This window comes from Cupressus sempervirens, chromosome 9 (genome assembly GCF_028749045.1).
Source record: "Cupressus sempervirens isolate cs-2001-9-10 chromosome 9, ASM2874904v1, whole genome shotgun sequence".
NCBI lineage: Eukaryota > Viridiplantae > Streptophyta > Pinopsida > Cupressales > Cupressaceae > Cupressus > Cupressus sempervirens.
This window is the reverse complement of record NC_143126.1, coordinates 209,052,003-209,071,413: the sequence shown is the minus strand read 5'-3', so window position 1 is coordinate 209,071,413 and position 19,411 is coordinate 209,052,003. Positions and strand designations below refer to the sequence as shown.

Sequence of the window (19,411 nt, the reverse complement as noted above, 5' to 3'; positions counted from 1 at the left end):
TTAAAATAAATTTTTTTTTTTTCTAAAATATTAATCAATAACTTTGAACATTACATAAATAAAAATATAAATTACTACTATTTTCATTTTAATTAATTAAATATTTTGGTTGATGGTGCATCTTGATCTTGTTGAAGAAAATTATATGTTAAATTGGCTACTAACTCAAGCTTCTTGATTATTTGCTTACCTTTAGAGAAGCTTAAGGAAGGAGCTAAAAAATAATAGCCAACAAGCTATACCCTTTAACATTATTGCAGTGCTAGGAACTCTACAAAAATACCTTTGAAATGCATAGTTATGCCCCTGAACTCTATAGCTATGCCCATCAAATTAGTAGTAGCATCGAAATTGCATAACTATACAGATCAAGTCCACTTGTTACAACCAAACCATCATTCATAACCTTTCAAAACTAGTTTTGGTTGTTGATCTCTAAGCCTTGTTTCCTATTAGTGTCCAATACTTAGTCATTTTCTAGGTAGTGTTGGTCGGTCATCACTACGACCAAGCCAACTAAAGAAGGCCAAGCTACAAGGACTTGTTTATATATCATTACATGTCGAACAAGTCAGAGGTTACTAAGCACCCCAATAGAGACTGAGCCAGTATACATGCCAAGTAAAACAATAGAGACCAAGCGATGTAAAGTTAAATTATGTCGAGTGAGTCATTTTATGCTGAGCCTATAGAAGCCTAGAGACAACATGAATGTTAGTTATGTCTAAGTGTCAGAATAATCAAATGCCGAGTAAACCAGTTTTGGCATATGGGTTTGTAATGGCACAAATACTTATGTAGACCACTTTAGTTGACTTCTATATGATAATTAAGGATTATAGAGATAGTCAAGGAGTAAATTATGCATTTTGTCAGAAGGCATTAATCCCAAGAAAGGCAGATTAACCAATAAAAAAGAAGGGTAAAATGATAAAAGGATGAATTTTGGATCGTTGATTATTATCTAGAACTTTCTATAATTATCGTTTTAAAGAGGGATCTAAGCCTAAATCATTAGGGAAGAAATGAGAGAGAGATGAAAGTGTGAAGGTGCAAACAAGCTACGAACAAAGCAAGGAAGTCTAAGTTTGATAGAGAGATCATACAGAGCAACCTAGTAGTGAAGGACAAAGCAAAGCAAATTAGATAAGGAGATCAAATCTAGACATTGAAGAGAGGAGACCCATAAACAACTTCTAGAGAAAAGCGAAGGATCATGTACTGAGATACTCTAACAAGTGTGTCAGGGCAAATCTCTTAACAGAGTGGTTTTAACAAACCTTGTTTAAATCTCCTAACTGAGTGCTTAGTTTATTATAATTTTAAATCCTTTAATCAAGGTAGACTTAGCAATCTTATATTGCTTTTAACTGAGCAGACCCTCACATGGTAGATCATCAAAAGTGATCAAATTATAGCCCTAACATGCGAACTTTGTTGTTGCAGCACTAAAGATTTGTGGGTTTCATCCCCATCTGAGTTTTACCTTCACTTCGGAGGACTTTGTGTCATGTGTTTATATTTTCATGGATGTTTTGCTTAGATAGATTTCATTTCAACATTATAGTTTATGATTATATAGTATGAGATCTAAGATATGAGATGGATTAGGAGTGAATGCAGATAATTTGTTATATTGTTCAAGTAGGGAAATTTTTTATAGATCTTGATTCACCCCCCCCCCCCCCCTTCACCCCCCTCCCTCTTCGTATCTTGTTTCCCAATAATCTTCCAACATTAGTGTCAAAATCTTTATTTTCATGTTCACAAGTTTCATTACATGTTTTTTAAATACCTTATCAACTTGCACTTTATGTTTTCTAGCTCCCACACTTTTTGTTCGAGGTTGGATTAACATAAAGTTCTATTTTAAATTATTTGAAATCTAACTCAACTTAATAATTAGTAAAATAGAAAGATTTTCCATCTTGTAGGTGCATTAGTAACTTATTGATTGTCAAAACCTATATACCAATTTGAAACATTTATTATTTCCTTAGTTTATATCTTGACGTTTCTTATATGATCCTTATCGTATCTTTTAGGGCCTTCATCTTATTATGTAGGACACATTAGGTGATATTCACTTTTATAAGTGCTTTCACATCAATCTTACCCATTTACATCTACATGCACACCTTTCAATTTGATTGCATTCTCAAGGTGCTTGTATTATTTCTATTTAAAATTTAGGGTCATTTGTACTTTATGATTTGTCTATATAAGAGACAAGCTTTCACATAATCTTTGGTGCTATTTACTAGCTCATGTGCCCACATATTACTTTTTGTTATACACATGTTATACTTCAACATTTTTCACCATCCTTGAATCCCTTACATTCATTGACTGTGATTAAAGGAGGGACCCACATTGTTACTAATATTTTTTATGTTCAATATTTTCAATAACAAGTTATATAGAAATATATCATTGCACATATAGAGATTTTTATGCATTACACATATATCACCAGTTCTCAAGAAGAACTATTACATTTCCATATTTAGTGGAACCTTACCACTATTCTATATTGAAGGTGACATATCACATTTCTGTATTGAATAAAGTATTTTCCCATCAATATATTTAGAAGCTTTAAGCTTCTCCCATCACACTCATTTGTATAGATAATATTGTATAATTGTTTAAATAAACCTATATACCAATTTGAAACATTTATTATTTCCTTAGTTTATATCTTGATGTTTCTTATATGATCCTTATCTTATCTTTTAGGGCCTTCATCTTATTATGTAGGACACATTAGGCGATATTTACTTTTATAAGTTCTTTCACATCGATCTTACCCATTTACATCTACATGCACACCTTTTAGTTTGATTGCATTCTCAAGGTGGTTAGGGTCATTTGTACTTTATGATTTGTCTATATAACAGACAAGATTTCACATAATCTTTGATGCTGTTTACTAGCTCATGTGCCCACATATTACTTTTTGTTATACACATGTTATACTTCTTTATCATGCAACATTTTTCACCATCCTTGAATCCCTTACATTCATTGACTGTGATTAAAGGAGGGACCCACATTGTTACTAATATTTTTTATGTTCAACATTTTCAATAACAAGTTATATAGAAATATATCATTGCACATAGAGAGATTTTTATGCATTACACATATATCACCAATTCTTAGGAAGAACTGTTACATTTCCATATTTAGTGGAACCTTACGACTATTCTATATTGAAGGTGACATATCACATTTCTATATTGAATAAAGTATTTTCCCATCAATATATTTACTTAAATGGAAGCTTTAACCTTCTCCCATCATACTCATTTGTATAGATAATATTGTATAATTGTTTAAATTGTCCAACATAAATCATTCACTCCATATCTTTATATCACCAAAGAACAAACACACATAATCTAACAAGGGATGCGTAGCGTCATAGTTCCTGTCATATGCGAGATAGTTGTATTGCTGTGGAGGAGGGAGGGAAGGGGTTGGGATTAGGTAATAGTCAGTTAATTGTAAATTGAACATGAGAAAATTACTACTAATTTGTAAATTGATGGACAAATGTTAATAGATAATAAATGTAGGGGGCCCATGCAATCCAATTATATATGCATTCCTAATTGCAATAGGACAAAGTATACTTAATGATGCTTAGAGAATTTGAGGTAGCCAAATGCTGCTGCCATGCTTAAAGACCCAGATGCTAAAACAACGGGCCATAGAAGACTTCTCTGTTGATTTGCCTCGAGTGAATACTGGAGAGATTTAAGCTATAGCGTCAATTGCTGAATTGTGTTGTGCTTGGATTCAAGAGCAATTTGCATTGGAACCTAAGATTTAGGGAATTCTATAGCTAAAAAGATATTCACAATTTTATATTTGATAAAACCGGGACATTACTCATGGCTGACCAACATTCAAGGAAGAAGAAATCTGTTATAGAAATAAAGTCTGTTTTCAAAATGAACATCTACTGAAAAAACAACCCTTAATACTCACTATCTTCCATATTATCTGATCTATCAAACTAAATAATAGAGCACTTGTTTATAACTGTATATTTCAACTAGAGCATTCACAATAGAAGGCATTTACATAATTGAAAAAGACCTCAAATTACAAAACAAATATGACAATTCATCACAACATTTAAGTTATAGTCTCTCAAATATGCCTTCTATGTAAATTTTTGAGCCTGAGGTAAAGCACATTAGCAAACGTAAAAAATGATGCCACTCGCTCATTGAAATGGAAAAATGATCTGATCTAAGCTAAAATTTCTGGCACCACATAACATTTTGAGCCTATAGTCAAACGAATTGCCATACTCCCTGCAGCCAAAAGGAAAAGGTCATCTGCAAAGATAGAAATCCTAGAGTTACATACAGAAGTTCAGGGGCAAAGGTTAAAATCCTAGACAAATTTAGCAAAAGAGATACCCCTTGATCATAGCAAAATAAAGATGATCCTGACAGATCAATGCTAAAATATAATTTTCACTACTTGAAATTTCCAAACTAAAGTGCAGGACATCACCACACTTGCTGAAATAATCTGAAGTAAACGACTTGTTGACAGAATGGCAAGAAATAATGAATTAGCTTTGTATACACTACCCAAAACTTTTAGCCTTCACCCTCAAAACACCCTAAAAATATTTGTGACAATATTCTTTCACTGCAAACCATCAATGTTGTTGGAAGAAGTGTTATCACATAGCCGCTAACCCTTAGTTTTGTTGTCAAAAGGGTTATGATATAGCCACCTAATGTACTGTGGAGAGCAGCTGGAAAGAATACCATGACTACAAAATGCCAGCTTAAAAAGAAAAAACCTCCCACAAAATTCATATCGACTTAAACATAACTTGAATGCCATTGACTACAAGCATTAATGAATGTTTAATTAATTCCCACAAACTGAAGACAAATGAAAAGATTTAAATGATCTAGATATACAACCAGTATTTATTTCAAAGATATATATGTTAGGGATATTTATTATTTGTTCATAACTATCAATATGCCTTTTACTTTTCTCCTATTTTTCTTTTGAGAGAACTAATTTACTCCTTGCGTAAATTGACCATAGTCAATGAAATATGAAATAAACTATATTTTGTACATTTGAAAAATAGTTCTTAAAAAGGAAACATTAAAATAGATTATAAAATTGATAAAATATTTTAATTTCATTTGACAAGATTAGTATGAATGCATTAGTATTCATGCCTACCTACTAATAACAATGACTTCCCATTCCACACATCTTATACTAAAAAAATTTCAGCTTATAACTAGCGTTCCCTTATCAGCAACAATTACTAGGTTTGTATTAAGCGTGTGTTCATTTCAAATCTGCACACATCAAAATGAAATGATGATTGTGAACAGACAAATGTCCCTGTTATGGCTTCCCTGGTTATGATCAGATAAAAAGAAAGTAGCATTTTATTCGTCCCATACAAACAACTCCTTCAAGTGACAAACAGAACTACCAACAATCCGATGTATTCATGTGAAGTCTTCGACAAGAAACATCTCAGAGCGTCTTTACTTTGTTAGACATCTTGTATTGCCGAAATTGAGATGGAAGGGAAAGAAGTAAGCACGCAAGAAGAAGAAAAGGAAGCAAGCATGCAAGAGGAAGAGCTTTGCAAGGCAGCGAGGGAAGGAGACTGCAGAAAAGTAAAGGAGCTTGTTGAGAGTGGAGCAGATGTAACTTACTTCGATTCAAATGGGTTCACCCCGCTTATGCACGCAGCCAAACAAGGCCATTGCGAGGTTGTCGAATGCTTGTTAAAGTCAGGTGCACCATGGAACGCTCTCCATCCCTCTGGTTCCTGTGCTGGCGATTTCGCCATGGAAGTTGGCCATCAAGACACCTTCGACCTCCTCCTTAACGCAGGTTTTTTCCCATCACTCTTTGGCTTCTGGGTTATCCAAAGGCCATCTAGGAAAATAGATAATCAAAGAAAAAAAGATGGGTTTCAGAGCTTACTTGTTTTGAAACATGTCGATTAAATCTTAAATCCTAAACCCATCTGAAATTTGCTTTACTCCAATATATCTGCTTATAGTTGTCTCAATAGGCAATATAATTTTACCTGTCTTTGTGAACAATGTGAGAGAAATCTTAAACCCTAAACCTTATTTTTTTTCTCAATACAACTTAAGTCTGAACCCCAGATCTATCTGAATAAACCTCAAACCCTAGGTTTATTTGAGTGAACTTTGTGTTGAAAAAAAATGAATTTTATATATTTATTTTTGCCCATTTCCCTGATGTCAAAAATAAAATAAAATGAATGTGTATCTTGCGGAGTAATGTAGCATTTAGACTTGGTTGACAGTGGGAATTGGTAGACATATCTTAAGCTTTAACTCTGAAGGATTGGACAAATTATGATCAAATTAATGCAAAGTTGCTAAAAGTTGTCTTCCGTCCTCCAAATCGTGCTTTCTTTTATGGAAGTATAAAAACAGAAAAGGGAGGCTGGTAGGTGCAGTTTTTAAGCATTTCGGCGTCTTTACTTTTGCCTTGTGATCTTTTTGAGTAAAGAGTCTCCCGATTATTACTTGTTTTCACTGACTCGGCATGCTTTTGAAAAGCTTCTCTAGTCGCAGAACTGTACAATGAACATAAGATGATTTATACTTGTATGTGTGGGCGGATGTAAGAACTTTATTAGCATTTTGCGTAATAACTTGGTGATACTTTTTCTGGAAGATATGTCTATTGGCAAATCGAATGTTTGGCAATTCTGAAAAAAATAGCCCATTAAGGATTAATAATTTAATCACTTTACTCTAATTCCATCTGAATACATCCTAAATTCTAAATCAATGTTATCAGTTTGTGTTGACTCTCTGTTACATTGCTGATTCGGATATGATACATTTCAGGTACGCATACTTGTCTGGTGCAGGTGGGGGTGTGGCTAGGGTTCATTATTTGCCTGTGGGTTCATCCTGGATGACACCGAGAGAAACCATGAAGAATTTTGATATATTATCAGAATCTGTTGTAGACCCACAACGGTTTGGCCCTTTTAAAATCTATTTTTGGAATTCCCTTTCACAATCGTATTTTCCTGTTAAATCCTTTTGTCTGAGTTTTGCGTTCACATTTTGATGAAAGAATTTGAATACTGTGCAAGAATGTGGCAGAGACTGAACAGGTGACTAGACCCCCTTCCCTACTATTTGGAAGGAGTGACATGTTTTAAAGTGCCCTTCCCTACTATTTGGAAGGAGTGGCATGTTTTGAAGTGGGAATGGCTAAAACTAGCAAGCAGAGAAGCATTACATTAAACCAAGATCTAGTCGATGGTTCCATATGACCAAATCATCAAGGGAAGGGGAAACTGCTTGAGAGAGATAAATGGAGTAGGCCATCCCTTCACATCACGTTTCTCCTCAAATAGCCTGGAAGAGGCATCCGCAAGTGACAAGGCAGTAGAAGCCTCCAATACATGAAGATGGCCTCACTATTTTTCTTGGTACCAATGGATTATATTAATCACTAATACAAATATGACTAATATGAATATTAACAAAAGTTATATATGGGGTTCATCGATACATGAATATAATTACATTTATAAAACTTTTGATTGATAAATATTTAAGTAATAGCATTTTATTTTACTATATTCATTTAAATTTATGAAAGTAAAGTTTAATATATGTAATTTTAAAATATTTTTGTATGAACCCAAAATGAATCCAACCACCAATTGTTTTCGGCTAAATCTGCAAATTGAAGTGGTGAACCCAAAAGGCCACAAATCTGTAGTAGTACCAGGATCAGTAACTTAGGAATAAATGCTAAACCAATCTTTTTAGATAGTATATTTGAAAATATCTGGATCAAAATATTAATGATTGATTGATCATGCAGGACTACAGGCAGAACTTGTTTTGGGAAGAATAGCAATTCACAACAAGAGTAATTGCAGTGCTGATTACCTGGAGCAACGAGTGCTCTACAGTGAGGATAGGTTGATGGACGAAGAGGGAAAGGGGGTCATGATGGCTTGGGAGAATCCCTTGATGGAGGCGCATGCTCGGGCGGTCTGTGGTGGGGGTGAAGGTGGGCACATACTCAATGTGGGTTTTGGTATGGGGCTTGTAGACACAGCTATACAAAAGTATAATCCTGCATCTCATACCATAATTGAGGCTCATCCAGATGTTTATGCTCGAATGCAAGCAACAGGCTGGGGAGACAAGCAAAATGTCAAAATCATATTTGGCCGATGGCAAGATGTGCTTCCTCAGCTAGAATCTTATGATGGTATTATGGATATCTCTTCTTTTATTACATCCAAATTTTGTATTTTGTCCATTTTGTGTCCATCTTCTTTTATTTTAGAAAAAGTGTGCCCTTTTAAAATGTAGTTCTTTCTATTATTTCTTTGTGATGGGAATGGGCTGAAGCCGAGATTAATTATTGCTATTTGTTAAGCTCAAGTAGATTTGAACCCAAGACCTTCCAGATAAGAGGCTCACAACTTACCATTGTGCTGTAGGCTCCTGCCTAGTTCCTCCACGCATTTTTAAATCCTTGTATTTCTTTTTTTTAAAAACTTCTATAAGTCAAGCATCTTGTAGCATGTACAAAAAAGCAGAAATGAGAAATGTTATAGTCTTGATTAAGGGAAAAGCAGGTTTTGGTGGGTTCTTGAAACCCAGTACTGAAACCCCATCAAGATGAATTGCTGCAACAGATAGGACATTGCAGGACAGTAGCTCAAACCCAGCAAACAGACAACAGCATGACAAGATATAATTTTTTACTATCAAGCTGCCCCAACCCCAACACAAGGCCTATGCCTTGATCCTAAAATAAGTCTCCCAGTAAAGGAGATCCTTGGGGTTTTGAATGGCACCCCAAACCATATCTTTGGGTTTTATCTTAGGTCCCAAAACCATAGTAACAGTCAGCCTCAAAAAAAAAGAAGATAAAAAAACTAGCTGAAACCATGGAGTTTTGAAAGGCTTCCCAAACCACAGTGGGATATAACTTGGCTTCCACAACCATTATCAATTTTGAAAATGTGTCCAAAGCTGCAAAAGTTTTATCATCGAAGAGCCAGCTTCCACCCAGACCAAAGGACAATCGGATAGGCTTGAAAGAATAGTCCATTGGAGACAAATCCAAGAAAGAGGGTTTTAGCATGGTACCCACAACCATCCGGATGAAAATAGTATCAGCATTCCCACCAAGAAGCTTCTTAGCAGCAACCACACTCATTCCCACCTCATTAGGGAGGGAGGTCACTTCAATAGGAATCAGCAAGAAGAAACAAGCTTGATCGGAATCCATCCTCTTGAAGGTACCCGCTTCCATACTGCCAACAATCAGGAAGAAGAACATAGAGCAGTCCATAACCTCCATAGAAGAAATCTCCATCTCGAAAGGAGACATAGGAGAGGAGAGAAAAAACTCAATGGACCACACCCCAATCACAACAGAAATTGGAAACCCCACCTCAATAGGGGAACACTCCTCCTCAACAGAAATGTCGCAAGGATACCTCCAGAAAGAAAAGAGAACCCACCAAAAGAGAAAATCATGGTAGTTCCAGGCTCCAAACCATGCAAGCCAAGCCCCAAACTGCTTCCTCAACAAAAAACCAAGGCCAAGACAGGCAGAAATAGAATGCCAAGAGGGCTACACACAACCCAAACACCATTCCACCAAAACCAAAAACAGAGCAAGGCCAGGTTGGGTCCTTGAAAACTGCTGACATCCTCCTGGCCAACAACCAGCAAGAAACTGCTAAAGACCGAGAAAAGGGAGGTACCACCAAAGGCCCACCAGAAATGTTGAGTTGTGATAAATACTCACTTTTCTTTAGAAAAAGGGACAAAAGCTAAGAGCTTTTCCTACACATTTCATTTATAAACCTAACCTTTTAAAAGATTGATGGCACCCTCCTTGTGATTTTGTTCGTCTGTTTTTAATTTAAAATACGAATAAAATGAACTGCTTTCTCTCTTAACACATTGCATTTTATGTCGATGCGTAGCGTTATTAGCTGTATGACACATTGTTTCTTCTGATGTTATCATTGCGCTTTAAAAAAAGCTATGAAAACAATGTATCTGCAGTATATCAATAAGAGCAAGAAAAATATTTTGGAATGTTGCATTTCTTCTTTCCTTATGGGTAGAGTGCATAATGGCCTCACCTATATAAATAAAAAAACGAGGGAAAACAGAGAGGATTGAAAGATTTGTAACCTTAATCTTGTCAAATATGGATGGGCCTTTTTATTTTTTAAGATAAGTCTCTCTACTATCTCGCCGTCCTCTCCCAGCCTCTTTAACCCTTTCATATTTGTGCTTCTTTTGAAAGAAGAATTTAAATAGATTCCCCTCTCTCTCCAACACACCCACATTCATGCATTTTTGAAAGAACACAAATAGCTCTCTCTCTCTCTCTCACACACACACACACATGCACACGCACACACACAACACACACACACACGTACACAACACACACAACACACACACACACATAGACACACAGACACGCACACATGCACACAGACACACAGACACACAGAGGAGAGCACAAAGAGAAGAATGGGACATTCATCTCCTTCTCTGGCTCTCTCTCTCTCTAGAGAGAAAGAGTTTACATTGGAATATTGCTTTTCTCTTCTCTATATGGGCAGAGTGCACAATTAGAAGAGGATCAAAATAAAAAACTTAAGTCTTCTCAAATGTGGATGGGGTTTTTAGTAATTTTGTGTTCTTATTGTGCACCCACCACGTATCAAGTCATAATTGGTAATTTAAGATGTCCATCCACAGCTTATACAACAGTATTGTCATTACTAATAATAGTCAAAGGTTGTGGTTCTTGGAGAAGTTTGTAGATGCTTTTAATTGTCTTTGGTAACTTGATGATTTCTTTATCAGTTTCAGGTTTTGGAAGGCTGTTAGGGAGCAACACAATTATTTTAGAAAAAATGAATTTTCAGTCTACATCAATCTACATTATAGATTGCGAGCAACACAATTCAATTCCTCATTTCTTTCAATTTATTATGATAATAGATAGCTTCTATTATTATCTATTGTTATTAAATGGTTATCTATTTGTAATCTATTGTAAATATTAGAATGTTTTTAATATTTAGCTAGTCTGTAGTTAACTATAAGTTTTCTATTAGCTAGAATAGAATGTTTCTATTGTTTACGATCATTTCCTAATTTTTCATTTTTTTTTATATGTTGATCTATTGATCATTGGTAATAACAAACAAATATTTACCAATTACTTCATAATATGGTATCAGAGCCAACACTTAGATTTTTTTGTTTGAAAAAAGTTATAATTTCTTGTTCAAAAATAACAAGCAAATAATTACCAATTATTTCGTAATATGGTATCAGAGCCAATACTTTGAATTTTTTTTCGAATAATATTACAATTTCTTTTTTGAAATTAGCAGAGCAATATTTTTCGAAATGATTTTTTCTAATCTAGTCTGCTTTGAGCTAAGGTTTTGTTTGCTTCAAGCTAAGGTTTTGGTCGTTTTTTCTCTATTCGGGTCTATTGGGCAGCATTTTTTGGGTGCTATTACCTCTTCAAATTGCGACCCTACGTATGGTTTATCACTTTTGCAAATTGTGGCATTTTGTTTACTCAAATCATTGTTTTTTTGGACCTATATAATCCGCATGCCATTTCTTCCTTTTTTGAGGTTTTTTGTAGCCTCCAATCGCCATTGATGGAGGCGTCTAGGGTTTTCCAACCTTCCGCTATTGACTTATGCCTCCAATTCAACCCAAAAACCACATTGTTTTATGCATTTCCACCATTATGGGGGTTTTTGCAGCTAGGGCCGTTTTTGGTTGAAACTCTAATTTTTTGTACCGGTTCAATTTTTTTTATAGATTCTTGGTGGGTTTTTTGAGATCTCAATTGGGTTGTTCTCTGTTTCTTTTGGGTGCCTCATTTTTTGAGCCAACAGATCCAAAATCTGACAACATTTTCCTTATGGGTTTTTTGAGCTCTCTTCTGTGTACCTCTTCATTTTTTCTGGGTCTTCCATTTTTTTTACCTCAAAGTACGTGCCTTAATAGATTTTCACACTTTATCACTGAAAAATGTGTTATGGCATCTATGACTAATATTCTGCTTGAGAGAAATTCAATATTCAATGGTCGAAATTATGGCACATGGAAGCAGGGTGTCGCACAACGTCCGATTGCAATTGGTATTGATCAAAAAAATACATGGGATCAGAATAATCAAGAGGTGGTAATGCTTCTCAAATTATTTGTAGCTGATGATCAACTACCTTAGATTCCATTCAGCAAGACAACTACTGAGATATGGGTGCATCTCAAGAAACTTCATGAGACTTTTGACAAAAGCAGAGCCTTCTTTCTTAAGAACACTCTGTTTCTATTATCATGGACGGATGGACATCGCTCTAGGAACATCTAAATAGGATTCAGGAAATTTGTGATCAGTTGTTTGCCATTGGACACAAGATGGAGGAAGAGGACATTGTGGTCATAACCCTGAGGAGTTTACCCAAGTCCTGTGAGCATTTTATCGAGACTCTCAACATCACTTCTACTATTGTTGATCTGAAGTTCATAGATTTCTGCACACTTCTGCTTTAACAAGATCGGTGGAAATAACAATTCGGTAGTAGTTCCACCTCCACCTCCATAGAGCAAGCCTTTGTTGATAAATCCTTTCAGAAGGATAAAGTGAAGTCTCATTCACAACAATCTTCTCACTAGAAGTCCTCTGCTCTAGCTTCAGAAGGCTCTCGGAAAAAGAACATTGAATGCAACTATTGCCACAAGTATGGTCACATGGAGGTTGAATGTCTGAAACGATTAGCTGCCCAATCTAAGCAATCTGGTTCACAACCCAAAGCGAAGAGTGCAAAGCACATTGAGCAGATTGAATCTACCTTTTACACCTTCATGGCTAAAAGACTTGTAGATCATGTGAAGTCGTCTACTTGGTATATTGATTTAGGTACCTCTCATTTATTTCACCCATTGCAGAGACTAGTTTACTGGCTACCAACCTTATTCAGATTTTGTTATTTTTGGTGGCGAAGAAGAGTACACCGTTGTTGACAAAGGCAACATTCAAATTTAGTCTAGTGGGAGGAATCTCTTTTTCCTCGATGGATGGAACTAAAACTACTCTCAGTCAATCAGTTGCCGCGACACTTCATAGTTGGATGTCACTTTTAGTTCACTAATAGGGCGACTCGGTCTATTGTTGTAGTGGGTCTTGAGGATCATGGTCTTTTTAGACTTACTGATTCCGGTGATCCTCGGGACTTAGCTATGGTTCCTCGACGATCTTTTGTCGGCACACTTTGGCATCAACGGTATGGGCACTTAAATATGCATTATCTCTCTCAGCTTGCTCAGGAATAGCTTGTCCTCGGATTGCCAAAGGTTTAGACTCAATGGTTTGGAGTTGCAGTGGGTCTTGAGGATCATGGTCTTTTCAAACTTACTGATTCCTGTGATTCTTAGGACTTAGCTATGACTGCTTAGCAGTCTTTTGTTAGCACACTTTGGCATCAGCTATATGGGCACTTAAATGTGCATTCTCTCTCGGCTTGCTTGAGAAGAGCTTGTCCTCGGATTGCCAAAGATTCAGACTCAACAGTTTGGAGTTTGTGATGCATGCCAAGTTGGGAAGCAACATCGCACACCCTTGACTAGTGGTGATTCATGGCAAACTTCTCAAGTACTTCAGCTCGTTCATGCCGAAATCTATGGCCTTATGGCCACTCCTTTTGTTCTTGGGTCCAATTATTTTTTGTTGTTTGTTGATGATTTCAGTTGAAAAATGTGGGTATATTTTCTTGAAAAGAAATTAGAAGTATTTAGTATACTTAAGAAGTTTAAACCTGTATTTGAAAAAGACTCTGGGAAATCTATTATTGCTCTTAGGTTAGACAATGTGGGGGAATTTTGTTCTGACGAATTCTCTAGCTTTTGTGATAGTCATGGCATCAAGTGCCAATTTACCACACCCCACACACCACAACATAATAGTGTAGTTGAATGGCAGAACAAAACAATCACTGAGATGACTCAATCCATGCTCAAACATAGACACGTTTTGAAATTTTTTTGGGCAGAAGCATTAACACTGCAGTTTATCTTTTGAATAGGTCACCCATAGTGGCGGTCAAAGGTAAGACTTTGGAAGAGGCCTGGTTAGGTCGCAAGCCCAGAATTAGTCGCCTGGAGGTTTTTTGGCTCTCTTGCTTTTGTCTGAATCCTTGATGCATTACACACCAAGTTGGATGCCAAGAGTCAGAAGCTCATGCTTGTTGGATACAATAGTCTCCACAAAGCCTACCGCTTGATCGACATTGAGACATCTCATCTTCTATACAGTCATGATGTAGTCTTTGATAAGAAGCGAGGACCATTCATGCTTGTTTCTCCTGTTCCTGATCCAGTAGACCAACCTATGTAGGCTCATGACTTGGGAGTTCGGCTTCCATTAGGTCCACCTGATAGGAGGGCTCCAACAACTCCTTCAACTCCAGATATACCATTGATTCCTATACACACACCTCTCACTTCTCCTGCAAGATCACCTAGATATGCAGATGCTTCACTTGAATTTGATCCCGATTCTTCTGATGAGGAACCTGATCATAAAGCATCTCTTAATAGCTTAAGTGGTGGGCTAAGACCTTGTTGATCTTTGAGATGATGAACTCATTGATGGGAGAACTGCTTGGAAAAACAACAAATGTACAGAGTTTGTTAACTTTGCTCTCATGGCCAACATTCACAGTGTGTTTGAACCTCAAACATATTCCGAGGCTAAATGGATTCTAGGGTGGGAATAGGCCATGACATCTGAACACCTGAAGAATAACACCTAGGTCCTTTTTGATCTTTCACCAGGGAAGAACCCCATTGGCTGAAAATGGGTTTACAAAATGAAATACAAATCTAATGGGACTTTGGATAAGTACAAAGCTCATTTAGTTGCAAAAGGCTTTTCTTAGTGTTAGGGCATTGATTATGAAGAGATCTTTGCTCCAACTGCAAAGATAGATGAGCACAATCAGATTAGTCCTAGCTATGGCAACACAATTTGGCTGGAAGGTTCATTAGATGGACGTCAAGAGTGCTTTCTTGAATGTTGACCTCAACGAAGAGTTCTACATGACACAACCTCTTGGTTTCAAGGTTACTGGTAAAAAAATCAGGTTCTTAAGTTAGTGAAAGTTCTCTATGACTTGAAGCAGGCCCCTAGGGCATGGTACATGAAAATTGATAAGTACCTCAGTGATCAAGGCTTCCAGAGGAGTTCTTCAGACTCAAATTTGTACATCAAGACTACTGACAATGACATCATCCTTCTGGTTATTTATGTCGATGATTTGATCATCACTAACAGTTTGATGTCTTTGATTCAAAGAATCAAACAAAGTTAATGCCAGTGTTTTGATATGACTGACCTTGGGCTTATGCATTATTGCTTAGATGTTGAGGTTTGGCAGCAGTCTTTTGGTGTATTCATCTCTCAGTCCAAATATGCCAGGGCTGTGTTAGACAAATTCCGTATGCAGGATTGCAAGCCTGCATATACACCTATGGAGAAAGGTCTCAAGTTATCAACAAAGTTTGATTCTCCTCCCATTGATGGTATTACATATAGGCAACTAGTAGGCAACCTCATCTACCTCTTTGCTACTGGGCCTGATATTAACTTCTCAGTCAGCTACATCTCACGCTTTATGAAGGTTCCCAAGGTTGACCATTGGATGACAACAAAGCGTGTGCTTCTTTATGTGAATGACACTACAGATTTTGGACTTCTTTACTCTTGGAGTTCTAATCCTAGACTCAGTGGGTTCACAGATTTAGATTGGGCAGATTTTGTTGACGATAAAAAATCAACTTTTGGATATGCGTTCAATTTGGGATCTGGTGTTGTTACATGGACCGGTAAGAAGCAATAGACAGTTTCTCTCTGCTCCACAGTGGCTAAATACAGAGGGACAGTTAAGGCAGGTTGGGAAGCTGTTTGGCTTCGTTGGATGCTTGGGGATATGTAGATGTCACTAGTAGGATCGACCACTTTGTTTGCCAATAACGACAATGTTATCAAATTAGCACGGAATCCAGTCTTCCATGAACAAACCAAGCATGTGGATGTTCACTATCACTACATATGATAGCTGGTTGAAGACATGACAATAGACTTGCAATATGTTTCTGAAGTGGATTAGACTGTAGACGTTCTCAGCAAGTCTCTTGGTCCTGATAAGTTTGTCAAATTCAGAGAACAACTTGGTGTTGTGGATAGATTAACCATTAAGGGAGGGTATTATGATAACAAATAGCTTCTATTATTATCTATTGTTATTTGATGGTTATCTATTTGTGATCTATTGTAAATATTAGAATGTTTATAATATTTAGTTAGCCTTAATAGTAAGTTTTCTATTAGCTAGAATAGAATGTTTTTACTGTTTACGATCATTTCCTAAGGAAACATCGTTCATTCTTTTTGTATATATTGATCTTTTGATCATTGTTAATAACAAGCAAGTATTTACCAATTACTTTGTGATACAGTATGAAGCAAACATAATAAAGTGGGTTTTATCTAGTCAAAGAACGGGGCATACAATATGTCATTCAAAATTTCATTATTGATTGAATTTTTTCAATCTGCTTATATACCTTGTCAAGCTTTCTATTATCTACCACCGATCCAACAAGGTTTGGGGTATAGGTGGTCATAGACAAGCCAGGCCATAGCTGTCAAGCACCATTGTAAAGGGTGGTCATTACGACAGGTTTGAGGCCATGCTATGGCTTTGGGTTCACTGTTTTCTGCATTTTACCCCCAGGTTTGGTGCAGCTGCAGTAAATATATAAATATTATAAATATATAAAATTAAGCTAAGTTACTGGTATGGGTTCAGTTATGCTGACGCATGATTTTTTTTTTGAGAGGCTTGGTTTTTTGGCTTATGCAAAAAAAGTAAAAAACGTATAAATATCATTAAATTATATTATATACATATTTCCAGCTTAAAAATTTGAATAAGAATTAAGCTCAGAATTTTTCACATCCATAATACAATAGCAAGATTGCACCAAGATGGGGGCCTTGGATACTTGGGAGACTGGTATTGTTTTTGGTACGGCTATTTTTTCAAAATAGAAGACAGGAGTACTTGGAGATGCCATTTTTTAATATAACTTAATAATTTATAGACGTTAGTTATATGCCAGAAGTGACACAATACAAAGAACAGATGTTAGATATTGAAACTAGCTTGTTAAGCAGTAAGCTGATACGCAAACAAGCAACAAAAATCAGAAATCTTATATGTATACAGTATCATCCATATCAAGGTCCTCAGCTAGAGTTCCTTCTTGACTATTCCTCAAGAAGCAAAAAGTCATACTTAGGGATGTAGGAAAATCATTGTATCAAACTACTGTAGTGTCAAATGTCATGTTTTATGTTTTATTTTGTTGGAGACGATGCCTTTTGTGGGAAGATAACATGAGTCTTCAAGAGACTGGTCGAAAGTCTCCTGCAATTGGAGACTTCTCAGGCAAGGTCTCTAGTATGAGAGATATGTCCCAATCTCCTAGATGTGTCACAGGGGAGTTGGAGATGGGTCTCTGGGCAACTCTAATGTCAATTTTCAAACTTGAACGTCTGATAAGTATTCATTATGCAATATTGAGATACTAAAATCAGCAATCAGTATTGTAATGGTCTTCATAAATATTTTAAAAATATATTCACCTTTCAGTTGATTTGATCCAAGAAAATTCACGGCCATAAGATCATGACTGATACGTATCTGCATGTTGGAAAGACTCGAAAAGACTGATTAAACAAGGTTGCACAAGAGGAAGATCAAGCCTGCCAAATCTAATTGAACGTTTGGGACTTCTGTTTATTTTGCAAGGCTAGGTACTGCTGTAAGAGGCCAAAAAATGAAAAAATCCCAAGCCCAGAGAAGAAAGGATTGCAGCAGATATGTTGAAAGGAAGGCAGAAAAACAAGTCTATAAAATTGATTGACTGTTTTCTATTTACAGCTGGAACAGACCAACAAAAAATTGCCAAAAATGAACAAAGAGAATGTTTTCAATGCTTTTGCAGCCTCTAGGTGAGACTGTTAAAGGAAGCCAATGGGGTTTTGTCCTGTAATTTTGAGATTTGAGGGATTTTATCCTCAAATCAGGTACACAATATTGATGCAGAAATTAACAGCAGATAGTGAAACACTTCCAATAGTTAAAAATACAGGCCAAGATAAATTTTTTTTCACAAGTATGAGTGCACACAACAACGTCATATGGGGATCGCAAAGATCGCAACGGAAGACTTGACCACCATCCTGGCAACCAATGAATCTCCAAACCCCACTACTGAATTGACACGACCAACTGAAGGACGAAAAACCACTACGATAGTAGAACTTAAAATCTCCAAACTGCAAAAGCAAGGGAACACTAGCAAACCCAAATGGTACTAGAAACACCAATTTGTGTTTCCGAAAAACTTGAGTAGGCACCTCTTGTTTTTCACGCGAGGACAATAGATTGACAGATTCTCGCGTGAGGATGTGCAACAAGCCATGTGAGAAACTGCTCTCCGCGTGAGGAAGTGCACCAAACGGTGTGACGAAGTGCTTGGCCTAGCAGCCAAGGCACCCCAAAACTGGTGTGGGCTTTCCTGTGAGAAAGTGTCAAATGCCACGCGAGAAAACCCAACACACCACGCAAGATCTTTCCTTCTCTCGCGAGAAAGTACAATTTCGTGCGAGAATCCAGGACAACATGCCAGAAACCAAAAAGAGAAAAGTCTAAGGAAATAAGTTTTCTCCACACCAGGGAGTACCGGATCCAAATATCGAGGAAAGACACGATCAAATAACCGAAAGACAGAAAGTCGAAATCTAAAACTAAACACAAACATAGTAGTGAAGGGAAATGACTGGAAGCAACATCGCAGTGAATTGAAACAACGAACTAAGTGCGCGGTTCCTCCCAACTGTAATAGCATCATGAGACCTCAAAGGTCCTAGCCATCTCTCATGCGTAACATCCCAAACTACCGACCAGATCGTCTGAGTTGTCTTATGAGGACATCACTACTAAAATGTACTACAACATAAGAATAAGGAAATCTAACATGCTAAAACGTAAAGCATAAGATAATCCTACAAATCAAACTCATCATCTCACTTATGCTAAATATCATAATAAAGGAATGCGTCAATTAAACTAACATCATCTATCATGATATCCAACTTCCAAGCATTCCAATGAAAGCATAAAACACAAGATAACATACTCCAGAACCCGAAGGACCAAGTGTAACAACAAACAACGATCATA

General features: G+C 36.5%; 1 protein-coding gene across 1 annotated transcript in view; it reads left to right on the top strand.

Annotated features, from left to right (window-relative positions):
• The first annotated feature begins 5,439 nt into the window (after positions 1 to 5,439).
• Positions 5,440 to 19,411, top strand: part of LOC149538229 (ankyrin repeat family protein) — a 45,052-nt gene continuing 31,080 nt past the window's right edge. Inside the window, exons 1-2 of the mRNA XM_089799606.1 lie at positions 5,440 to 5,904; positions 7,900 to 8,295. Of these exons, the coding sequence (XP_089655732.1) occupies positions 5,586 to 5,904; positions 7,900 to 8,295 (715 nt within the window). The 5' untranslated portion in view covers positions 5,440 to 5,585. The remainder of the gene's footprint in view (positions 5,905 to 7,899; positions 8,296 to 19,411) is intronic.